The following is a 12,861-nucleotide window of genomic DNA, read 5'->3' as shown; positions in this document are numbered from 1 at the left end:
ATGTGCTTATTTGCCATTTATATATCTTCTTTGGAGAAACATCTATTCAAATCCTTTTCTATTTTGAAATTGGATTGTTGTTTTATTGTTGAAAGAGTTTTTTATATATTTTGGACACAAGTCCCTTATCGCATCTATGATGTGCAAATATTTTCTTCCATCTTAGGGGGTTGTCTTTTCACTTTTTTCACTTTTTGTCCTTTGAAGCACAAATATTTTTAATGTTAGTGAAGTCTGGTTGATCTATTTGTTTTATCACTGATAGTTTTTGTGTCATAGCCAAGCAACTGTTACCTACCCCAAGGTCACTTGATCAGGAATTTGCTAAAATGCCACCTCATTAGAGATATCCCCCCCGTCCCTCACCCCCCGCCCTGCTTTTCTTCCTCACAGCTGTCCCCATTTGACACGTTATGTACTGTCTGGCTTGCTCGCTTCTCATCCGTCTTTCCACACTTGCATGTACACTCCTTGAAAGCAGTGTTTCTCTTGTTTTCATCCGTGGCTGGATGCCCAGTGCCTGGAACAGAGCCAGACTCGCGGTCAGAATTCACCACAGCCGGGGAAATGACAGCAGAGCTGTTTGAGCGCCCGAGTGGCAGCACCACGGCCAAAGCCGCCGGAGCAGGGCAGCGTGCAGCTGGATTCTGCAGCGCACATTGGAAGGAGGCCAAAGGGCCAAAACAAAAGGCAGCACACACATAAAGAGCAGAGATCCGAGGAGGACTCTGTGAGCTGGAGAACGATTTACAAATAAGAGTAAGCACCCCGACAGAAGAAAGCACCGTCTTGCTGTGAGGGTCCATGTTACGTGTCAATGCCTGAGCTGCGGGGACCAGATATTTGGCTGAACAGAAGTCTCGGCGCATCTGGGAGGCTGTCGCTGGCTCAGGTGAGCATTGGAATCGGTATAGCATCAAGCGGATCGCCTTCCCTAGTGGGGGTGGCCCCATCCAAGCTGCTGGGGGCCGGAATAGACAGAAGGCAGGGGTGGTGGGGTTGCTCCCTCTGCCTGAGCCTGAGCCCGGACGCTGGTCTTCTCCTGCCCCTGGAATGAGGCTGACACCATCGCTGCTCCTGGCTCTGAGGTCGTAGGACTCAGACTAGAATTTAGAAGCTAAGCCACCAGCTCCCCTGGGTCCCCAGCTTGCAGGCGGCAGATGGTGGGGCTTGTCAGCCTCCGTAATTGCGTGAGCCAATCCCTCGTAATAAATGCCTGTGTGTGTGTGTGTGTGTGTGTGTGTGTGTGTGTGTGTGTTAGGGTCCTACACAGAAACAGAGCCAGCGGGATATATATAGACATTCGTACGTACGTACAGACACGTGCAGGTGTATAGCCCATTGGCTCTGCTTCTCTGGGGAACCCTGACTCATGCTCCTGGGTTGACTCAGTCGGACCGTGAATGTTAATAGGCTATTGAATAAAAGTAGCACTTTTATTCTGAAAGAGAAGCGACTTTTACGAAGGGGATTTTAACACTTCCCTTAGTGAGGAGACTCCGCCCTGGTGATGGCACTGCGTTATGATTCGTCAATGCCGTGATGCGCAGACGCACGTGTTCACTCTAGTAAATTCCGTGTCGCTCTCAGGCCAATGCTGGCAAAGCAGAAGTTAAATAAGTCTCTAAACTATTGGAACGAAGAATTTGAAACCCAGAATAAGCCATATCAAGATAGCAAAGACACATTGCACTGGCCCTGAATTCAGTGAAAAAAAAAATGTAACTAGTTTTCTAGAACTGTATTTAACTTGCCTTGATTTCCTAATTCGTCCAACGTGGAAACTGAATTCAGGCATGATAAACTTACTGTGTCCTGAAGTCCCTTGGGTTTTAAATCAGTCAAATTAAAAGCCTGTCTCCCTGCTCCATTCCACCTGAATTCTGGGTGTGACTGCAGGGGGGCCGGGGTAACGGGGTGGGTGCTGTCATGCGGGCTCAGGAGCGGGCTGTGCTGGGTTGTTGCCTGGTTGGGGGGCGAGGGGGGAGCTATGGCTGCTCTCTCCTGCCTGGTCCTCGCCCCTCTGTGCTCAGTGATGTCCCCTGAGCCAGCCTGTGCTCCTCTGGCTGGTTTCTCGGAGGCAGTGTCCCTCCCCTTTACCCCCAACCACTCAGCACGTGCTGCCGTCACAGGAAGGAGGTCGGCAGGGCTGTGACCCCGCCCCCAGAACGGGGCTGTGACCCCCAGAGCAGGGCCGTGACCCCCAGAGCGGGGCCGTGACCCCCCAGAGCGGGGCTGTGACCCCCAGAGCGAGGCTGTGACCCCCCCCAGAGCGGAGCCGTGACCCTCCCCTCAGAGTGGGGCCGTGACCCTCCCCCAAGAGCGGGGCTGTGACCTCCCCAGAGCGGGGCTGTGACCCTCAGAGTGGGGCTGTGACCTCCCCAGAGCAGGGCCGTGACCCCCAGAGCGGGGCCATGACCCCCCAGAGCGGGGCCATGACCCCCCAGAGCGGGGCTGTGACCCCCAGAGTGCGGCTGTGACCCTCCCCCCAGAGTGGGGCCGTGACCCTCCCCCCAGAGCGGGGCTGTGACCCCCCCCAGAGCGGGGCTGTGACCTCCCCAGAGCGGGGCTGTGACACCCCCAGAGCGGGGCCGTGACCCCCAGAGCAGGGCATGGGCTGTATTCACCCGGCGGCCCAGGCAGCCCGCCCCGCAGGCTGATTGAGGCTTCAGCTGCGACCTGCACCCACTCTCCGAGCTCTAGGAGAAAAGTGGGCGCCAGGATCCTGTTGACCAGATTCCACAGAACAGGTCCGGGGTGAATCCCCCCCTGCACGGTTCTCACCTGGTGGAGACGGCACGCTGACACCTCGACAGCTTTCTTCTCCACAGTCTGTCCTCCCCGGGGCCATGCGACCCTCAGTACCGGGACAGAACGGTCTGGGGACAACTCTTTTCAGCCAGACTGTCAGCTTATAAACACCCATAGAAGCGTTTCTCTTAAGACTTCATCTGAGTTTCCCCGTGTGATTTTGCAGCTCGACAGCTGAGTGCGGTTTCTCCCCTCTGAGTCCCCGTTCAGGTCCTCACCGAGGGAGGGCAGGGAAGGAGCCTTGCTTATAAAGCACCAAGTGCTCTGGGGCCGGTCTTCACGGGCGCCTCCAAGGTTCCATGTGTCTACATTAGTCAAGAGGCGCCCTTTACCGGCAGGCAGTGAAGCCAGGCTCACCCAGGATGGCAGGGTGCTTGCGTGTGGGTCTCTGGCCCTGGACAAGCCAGCCTGCTTTCTCTTTCACCAGCTACTTAACTTCCTTGGGTTTCATTTTCCTCACCTTTAAATGGGGGCAGTAGCATGCATAATTTATAGAATTGTCGAATACTCAGTTGATCCAAGTAGTACCTAGAGGGCCAGACACATAGTAAGTGCTCGATATATGTTAACCTCTGTTATTTCCGTCCGGGCTTGGGGTGCATCCCTGTCCCGAGTGAGCACAGTCAGGAGGGAGCAGATCACTGAGCGAGAGGAACAGAGATTCTTGAACAGACGAGGGAACACTCGTGCCTCTAAGGATGCACTCAGCAGAAGCCAGACGGAGGTTATCCCAAGAGAGAGACCATTACGGGGCGTGTTCGTGAAAGGACATGTGGGAAGAGCCAAGAACAAGTGCGCCTTGGGATGACAGAGCCACGGAGACGGGAGGTGTAGGAGATGCACCCAGAGTGCCAGCTGATGACCCCGACAGTTGGTTCTCTAGTAAGTACAGGCCCAGCAGAAGGCCACCGGCAAATTTCTACGGGGAGGATGTCGAGAATTGCACGGGCCCCTGAGCCAAGTTACACTGTTTTAAATGAGACTAGCTTAAGCGCAGGAGGCCAGATAGCATCCAGATAGGTAACTGAAAGGCGGTCCGATGAAAGAGGAAGTGGAGGTACCTGTGTTGCTGCAAGTACAGAACGAGCGTCTCGGAAGGAAAATCATAAAGCTACAGATTTCAGGACAACTTTAGCAAAAGCCCTCTGGCAGCCAGAGCTGTCAGGCAATGGTCTGGTTTGCATTATGGGAACGTGTTCTCCACTCCTGAAGTGGTGTCCACTTGGAGGACCATCTACCAGAGGTGGCGAGTAAGTGACCTCGAGTTGCTGGTGGAAGGTCAAACCAGTGACCCTCAAGTCCAAACTCTGACAGTCATATTTTCACAAGGACAGAATTCAGTTTACCAGGAAGGCTTAGGAAACAGGTGTTTTGATGCATGGCTTCTTTAGTTACTGCCAGGTTAAGCAGGTAAGTGTTATTTTCTTAACATACATTAATATAATAATGTATCTTAGTCATTCTGTGTGTTAAAATGTTTGACTTTTTTGTTGATGACTGAGCATTTACCCTATTCTAAAAATATCTTTCTGAGCAAGAATTCTACCTAATTAATGACACGGACATCAACAAGGCCGACATTATCGAAATGTATACCGTTACCAAATAAACATTTGGAAGTTAGTGTTTCAAATAAATGCCTGGTTTTATTTTCTAGTCACTTTCCTTTCTCCCCTCAACATCAATCGAGGAAAGATCTCAACCGGCTCCCTTATACGTGATGGTGGGAGAGGGCCGTGGGGAGGGTGGAGAGGGATGCAGGAACGGCTTATGGAGGTTTCTGTTTCATCAGGCTCCGTGTGTCCTCTTGCGAACCGCATCATTTGTGTATTATTTGGAAGATTTAAAAAACTGTCTTGTTAAATACGTGTGATTCTCAGGTCAAAAAATATGTAGTTTCCCTTTTGTCTCTCCCAGAACTGGGCCTCTGAAAACAGTCATCACAGGAGGGGACAAGGGCACAGCAAGTCACAGCAAGGTGACAGAAGGCCTCGGGGAAGGAAGACTTGCGCCTGCCCTTGACTCCCAGCCGCCCCTCCCTGCACTTTCCGGAACATCAGGCGCCCGACACACTTGCTGAATAAATGTTTGCTTAATACTGTTGTGTTTTTAGGGTTCCTTTGGTGTGGAAACAGCTCTTGGTTATGGTAAGTCTGATGGAAAAGTCAAACCTGTGTAATAAAGATAAGGGTTCAAATTCAGATCAGCTTTACAGAGAACCAATCTGCACGCTCAATTACCAAATAAGTTTCTGGAGATATTAGCTCATGAAATTTATTTTTAACACAGTAAACATTTGCTACAGTTTCACAGGAAATGAATATTTAACAAAAGTCCTGTCTACAACATGCACAGTGCTGTGTACTCGGAGAGCAGTCCATCAGTAAGAGCTTGGTGCACAGAATTCCATTTTAAGGTCTTTCTACGTTCGTCTAATTAACAAGGAATGAGGCCGTGGACACCCACGCTTAACAATGCAACAAGTCTTTATTCCAGGAAACATTTATTTCATTCACTCCCGAATGTAGCTCTAATACGTTTTTGGTTAGAGAGGGTCTTGGGATGCGATTCAGCTTTAACATTCTGGTCTTAAATATTTATCATTTCCCTGCCCACCTGATGGCAAGCAGAGAGTGCCAAATAAACACCATTACTTTAAGCGGAGTTTTAAAGATGAAGCCATGAGGATACTGTGAGTTGAGCTGAGAACATTCTTTTTTTCCTAGCAGAGAGAATCCCAGCGCTTAGTGCAAACACGCCCTCCCCGTGGAGTCCTTCCCACTCTTAAGCCGTGTGGGCTTGGACTGGTCCTGGGAGCCCTGCCAGTGGGGAAGCTGTTTCAGGAACCAGCCTTGGCACTGGGGCTCAGGAGTTTTGTAACATGAAGCAGTCTTTCTAAAAGACCACACTTTTCCCAAAGAGTCTTTTCACTTTTAAAATTACACAGTGGAGTTAATACAAATCATCGTGTAAAATTTAACGTTTTATGTTGTCTCATCCTTTCTGCTAGAAAATGGCTGAAGCAAACATGCCACGTTGCTCCAGTGTGAACTTGGTCTCTCCTCTGCAGACAAGGCTTGGAGTGTTTGCACGTGAACTTTTATGAAGCTGCAACTCTCTCTTACCTTCCCCACACGTGAGAACAAATGATGAACGTGAAAGGTGATATTTTAAAAACTCTTGTATTCAATTATTCACACCGAAGGATAGCCATTAAAATTATGAACATCTCTACATATGTTTCATGTATCATACATATATATATACTTTAAATGTATAATTACATATCAACAAAGGTTTCTTGCTGCTCTAAGCATGTAAGTAAAACAAAGAGTTTGCGAAGTAACACCCATATATGCATATATACTGGCTGTTTGAATTATGGATTTATTTACAACTTGCCTAGGTTATAATCAGTGATTATTGTTATATTATACAAACATGACAGTAAAGGTTTCTTTTAAATACAAAGACTGCAAATGAATACATGGAAAAATTACACACATGTACAATATTTATAATTTATAAATGCAAAGTTAAGACCTCTTTAAATTATTGCACTTGTGCCTTTTACAAAGTTTTTGTGTGTCATACATATAAAATATTTTTAAATTTATAACTTAGTCACTGTAATGAAGTTGGACATTGTTAACTCAAAATTCCTTCTCCTTCCAAAAGTGAGCCCATTAAAACTTTGGATACAGATCCATCGACTCTACGAATCAGCTTATAACGAGCACTGTATTTTTGACAGCTTGTAACCTGTATTCCACTCCAGCAGCTTCTGGTCAGCAAGGAGATTATCACCAGCAAACTCTTAGTTGCCTTGGCTAGGCAGGGATAGAGGATCTCCTTTGTCCATAAGGACTTGTAAAAAAAAAAAAAAAAAGTCACCCCTTCTTTTCAGAAAGAGTCAAGATGCTGCATTTCTACAAATTTTGGTAACTGTTTCACAGTGTTCTGGGCACGCACACTTTTTCCGGTGGGTCACTGGGTGGGTTCCGGTGAACAGGTGGGGGGTGTGGTATAGAAACACCTTCTACAACTACGTCTACTCTCAGTGTGCACACACTAAGTGAATATAAAGGGCATCCACCATCCAACAGGTCACACGGAAAAGAGTGTTCCCATGTCGCTTACACAGTATATTTGAGATACGGCACAAGACTGGGAACTAAAGAAAAAACAAAAGCTGCAATGCCCAGGAGAGGGTGATATTTTAGGTGGACTAGGGTACTGGATAACACACTTTTAAAACTTATCCTGCAATAGGAATAAAACCTTTCCACTTAAGCTTCAGTGAACGTACGGTTCCTCAAAAGTACTAGCTGAAACTTGATGTGTGGAAACCGACTACCCTAACTGGCAAGCGTGATCTGGCTGGAAGTTTTGGCCCGGGTCCTGGGGTAACGCTAACCCATGCCCAGCAGAGGTACACGCAGGGCTGCAGGCTCTCAGGGCGGTCAGCTCTGCAGGACCTTCCACTGTCAGTCAGAGAAGGGAAAAGCTCAGAGTTCGGGTGAAGGTAGTAATACTTCTTTGGATTTCAGACGTGTTTCTTGTCTTTCACTTTGTCCCATCTTTTCAATTTAGAACCAGAACAGCATCAAAACTGTTTTCTTCCTTTTTTTCTATTCTTGTCATCACATAAATGTATCTAGTGCTTCAGACAACTAAAATATCCAGTAAAGAAAAAAAAAAAAGACAAAAAACAAAAAGTGTAAGCACTGCATTGGGTATCACTAATTTAAACTTAAGTGCTTAAAGGAATTGGCAAAATGTGTATCAGGATAAATACTTAATGCAAAGGTAAAAATATACTAGCCATGCACTACAGACAAGCCTGGGGAAACCATCACTGACGGCATACTCGGCTAATTTACATTTTACAATGATTTTAAAATCCGATTAATACTTGCAATAGAAGGGAGACACTAAGGTGACTAAATGAATATGTTTTTAAAGAATTAAATCCTGAATAAAATCAGCCAAGTGTAGAAAGCAAATACATTTGAAATCTACAAAGATAGAAGTGATCTTCAAAATCTAAATCATGCATATGTACCTGAAAAAACCGACAAAATCACATCATAATCAGTGTCACAGTTCTTGGAAGTTCTTGCAAAAAAGACTGAATCTGAACAGTTCATCGGTTATGGTCACAAGGGTGACTGTGAATGAAATAAAATAAGGGATAGAAAGCTGATAAGGAGAGAATGATCCTAACTCATTCCACTTGATAAAATTAACCATGGATGTGTCCCTTGAAATGTTTTTAATTATAGTTAAGCAAGAAAGCAAAACAATGAATATATGAATGAAGAGGTAAGATTACAGAGTTTAAAATAAAGGCACAGGCCAAAGCGTGGTGAATCACTTAGTCCTATTAAAACTCAAACCCTACTCTGGGTTAAAAGACCAGCAACATAACACTCAAAACTAAATCTATTAAGCAATCCCGGAAGCTAAGGATTTATGCGTCTATGAGTATCATGTACAAACAGAGAAAGCAAAATTCACTGAGGTTGACTGCATAAAAGCACGCTAAAGAGAGGAAACCTACACTGAGCGGGTCTAGTTCTGAATCAGCTCTGCTTCTGCCGCTGTGAGAACAAGTCACCCCGAGCAGTACGGTGATTGTCTGCACAGATGCTTTTCCATTGAGAGAAGAGTCGGGCTGGAGGACAACGGTGTGTGACTAATTCAAAACCTGGTCTCTCTTCCAACATTGTTTTCTCACGTGCTTCTCAGAAATAACTAAAGCTGGGAAATGGATCACAATTCCTGCCCTAGTAAAAGGGTCATTTTTGGGCTTCCCTGGTGGCGCAGTGGTTGAGAGTCCGCCTGCCGATGCAGGGGACGCGGGTTCGTGCCCCGGTCCGGGAAGATCCCACATGCCACGGAGCAGCTGGGCTCGTGAGCCGTGGCCGCTGCGCCTGCGCGTCCGGAGCCTGTGCTCCGCGGCGGGAGAGGCTGCGGCAGTGAGAGGCCCGCATACCGCAAAAAAAAAAAAAAAAAAAAAAAGGGTCATTTTTTAGAATTCCTTTCCACATTAATTGCATTTAAGATTTTCTATTTAATTAAATCACAACTAGTAATTAATCAGATACTTGCATTTTTTAGAATTTTATTCCGCTGCCCAAGTTCAATAGTTCACGTTGTTAGCATGCATTTCCAAGAAAATTTCTAGTTAAAAAATATATTCACTATCTCTGAATGGAATAATTGCATTTGATGATAAAACTGTATCTATTATAAATCAGCAGAACCAATAAAAAATTTTGCAAATCAAATATTCTACATATACTCACAGCTGATTACCAAACTTATACTGAACAGGGAAACTTTGGCCCAATACAAAATACCACTTTAATGAGAAACTCATCAAAACTTTGGCCATAAAAACCATCCGCCCTTTAAAGAAAAAATCGGGGGAAAAGACGAAACAGAACTCAAAAGCGTGTCTGCTGGATAAATCTGCCGAGATACAAAATACTCAACTGTGTGTTTTCCAAAACAGATTGTTAACTAAATATCACTGCATCTGAGGCCCTTTCAGTTTAGGTAAATCTATGATTCCTAAGTCAATCTTACACACGGTTAAAGTAATAGTAACAGTTTACATTAGAATACAGTCCTTTGTTCAAACTTTGCTTCTATTATGACTATTTCACAAGAAATCAACCAACCGATAACTCCATACACGTTTCTTTGGGAAACTACTGTTCAAAGTACAGGTCACATAATGCAATACACCTGGGTATGCCAAACTAAGATACTTTTCTCTAAAAATCATGTCAGAACAGCAACCTTAAAAATGCAAAAATAGCCATAGCATTTCCTCCCCCGTGACTGTTGTCTATTTCAAGAAGCAGAATTCATGCACTCTTTTAAAATCCTTTTAATTAAACAATAGTCTTCAATGATATTTCCTTTCCCCTTGCAATTCAGTCTCCAGGTTCAGTTAGATGACCTAAGTAACTTTTGGGATTAAAGTTGAATCTCATGGGTCCAGTTTCATACAGTTGGCTGTAGAAAGCTTGGATGTATGCAACTTTTTAGAATTCAGTTCTGTGAATACATTAACATGAGAAAGGACTCTTTCTAGTCAGCTCTATATCAAACCACATACATTTTCCAACATGAAAAATCACTTTTTGAAGAATGGGGCTGATTTTTACTTTTCAAAGATGTGTTTGCCTCTCTCTCACACATATATATGTGTGTATCTACATACATGTGTGTACCTACATGAATGTCTATGTGTACACAGCTACGTACATCCATGTGTGCGTGTACCTAGCCACAGTGGTATTCGCTCTCTTTTGTTATTTCGTTTTACCTCATATTGTATAATTATAGTAGCAAATGGAGCTCCATGTAAGGAAGATGGCAACTTTCAGAAGCCCATAAGGAAACTGAACACACAGTGTTAATTTTAAAATAAGAACTATGTTTACGTCTAGCTAACTCTGCTGCAACACAAATAAGCCATATTATAGAAACACCTGATTTCATCATTTTTGCAAAAACCAAGCTCATATGAACAACAACGTGTATAGTATTGGATATGTAGAAGAATATTTTTAAAAATTTATTTCGTTGAAAGTAATATTCCAGTTTCCTGCTTCGAGGATCGTGGATAAGCCATTTGTTATGGCTCAGCCTAGCGCTTCTGAGACTCTAATTCCTTCAGGTCAGGACTTGCACAGCTTCGGAGGTTACCATGTCATTGTGCTAAAAATCTTTAAAGCATTCACTATGCACCAGAAGTGACTGGTTTATAATCCTTGTAGGAGGGGGTCCAGACTATTACTTTTGTATATTTTTTCAAAACATTTACATTGTAGAGTATATGAGCCTACCAACACTGATACAGGAGAGACTCTGCAGACGCAGGTGTCTCTGTAGATACTTGATCTTGAGCAGAGCAAAGAGAACAGAGGTGGGCCCCGATGCAGCTGCCGAGGGCAGAGAGCTTACGAAAGACCGTGGAGAGCGCACGAGCACGAGGGGAGTACAAACAGGAGATGAATGAGCGGCTCGCGGTGAAGACTCCAGGGGGCTTAGATGTTATGGTTTAATCGATTTTAGGAGAAATGTATGGTCTTGTCATTAAATAATTTGTAGAATGTGAGTTTAAGATTTTGCAATGACATCGAGTGAAAACGTCAAAGAATCATTGTTAAAAATTCACATTTTACATCCGTAAGACTTGTCCGTTGAAAAAAAATTGTATGCCTTGCTTTTATTTTGTTCTTTATGTAAAGGGTTTAGGAAATTTGCCAAGACTACAATAAAGAAACAAATAAAGAAAAAATATTCTCTGACATTTTTTGAATTGATACTTGGATTTCTGAGATTTAGTATGATGTATACCTGCGTCTCGTCTCAAGGGGATAGAAAATCTGCTTCCTTTAGTGTTAAATTTATTCATCTAAGCCCCGTAGTATAAGCTTACAGAACACGCTTTAAGTCCACCTAACTTTTAATTCGTGAGGCTTTGAAGAAGGATCGATTTTCCATCACTGATTGCAGAAAGGTGCTTCTTACTCTGTAACCTCGATGCCACGTGTCTGAGGCTGTCTGCTACGATTCACGCTAATTACAAGTAGGTCACACATGAACATCCACAAGAGTAACACGTAAAAGTTCCTATTTATAACCAACAACATCAAAGCAACACTGGTGTTAAAGCCAAAGTACAATATCCTAATAGTACCGTTTTAACCCTCACTGGAAAGATACAGTGGAAAAGTACCCCCTTCCGAACAATTGTCCGTTTCCATTAAGGCCTCAGCTATATTAGCCCATTAGAAAAGGCCAGTTCACAAGGAGTCACTGGGGCTGCGGATTTCTGGTCCTGGCTGATCACCGTCTGTGACGCAGTACAGAGGAGCCTGGCAGGGAGCCGTCTGCTGGATGTGTTTGCTTGATGGTACCTTCTTGAAGAGGTCTGCATCCCAGTTACCAGGTGTAGGTTCCCCCCACAAAACTAAAAGGAAGAAAAGTCAAAGAAGCAAGATGAACATCTTCAGGTGGGAGGGCTCAGGGGCGGCCATCAGTCATCGATCTTCACGGGCAGCTTCTCCGAGGTCCCCTGGGCCGCCGGCGGGTTCGAGATCCACACGGCACTCTCCTCCCCTCGAATCACCTTCTCCCACTGGCTCAGGTTATTCCTGGAATAAGAGACGCAGCGACAGGGGCTGTTTCAGAAAGGATTTCTGGACTCTGTCCCAACAATCATCCACACCATCCGGTGGCATAACTCAGCCTGATGGCTTTTGGGTGTCGTTTTGACTCTGGTGACCTTGACTATAACCAGCTTGCAGGCTCCCAGCCTGTCCCCCGACTTGGCACCACTGCTCAGTCTCCTCAGAGGAGCCTCAACCACCAAAGCCCTGTCCCACCAGCTCGTTTCTTAGTTGGGATTCGCTGGAAAGGGGACTGAGCCAACGGGTGACCACCGAGGACACGTGGGATGGGGGGAAAGGGTGGAAGGGGCCCGGAGCCGCAAGTTCATCCACCGACGACACCTCCGTCCAGGCCTTCCCACCCCATGGGGGGAAGCGTGTGTCCCCCCGGGGCGGCTCCATCCCCTTCACACGCGAGACCGGGGAGAAGCCTTATTTTGAACACCGTGTCACGTATTAGAAAGGCACCATAAGTTACACCTGCTACAAACTTTTGAAAGTTCCTCGTTACGAGGTTGTATTTGTGCTCCGGTGGCCTCTAGTCTCAAACACAGCCTCACTCCCCCACCTCCTATCTTCCCGTCTCAGTATCTGCAGCTCGAGGGTTGCAGCATCTTCCTCTCCTCCGATGGTGTGAGAACTCCCGCTGCCTGACCACCACCCACCCTGCTGGCCCGGCTAACCTCGCAGAGGCCTCGTCAACATTCCCCACCTTGCACCTTGCTTCCTCACAGGCAAAGTCGAAATCAGAAGGGAACCTTAGCGTTAGCAAACACAAAATTCATGCAAAGAAGACCTGCTAAGATACCTTTGGACAAAAGAAACCCCTAAAATATAACCTGAAAAATGTAACAGT

General features: G+C 45.6%; 1 protein-coding gene across 1 annotated transcript in view; it reads right to left on the bottom strand.

The window, feature by feature from the left end:
- Nucleotides 1-11,666: 11,666 nt before the first annotated feature.
- The window catches only part of PDE10A (phosphodiesterase 10A), a 310,755-nt gene continuing 309,560 nt past the window's right edge, over nucleotides 11,667-12,861 (bottom strand). Inside the window, exon 22 of the mRNA XM_032651210.1 lies at nucleotides 11,667-11,990. Within this exon, the coding sequence (XP_032507101.1) occupies nucleotides 11,873-11,990 (118 nt within the window). The 3' untranslated portion in view covers nucleotides 11,667-11,872. The remainder of the gene's footprint in view (nucleotides 11,991-12,861) is intronic.

This window comes from Phocoena sinus, chromosome 12 (genome assembly GCF_008692025.1).
Source record: "Phocoena sinus isolate mPhoSin1 chromosome 12, mPhoSin1.pri, whole genome shotgun sequence".
NCBI classification, from domain to species: Eukaryota; Metazoa; Chordata; class Mammalia; order Artiodactyla; family Phocoenidae; genus Phocoena; species Phocoena sinus.
Note: the sequence above shows the minus strand (reverse complement) of the source record. Positions and strands in the feature narration are given on the sequence as shown.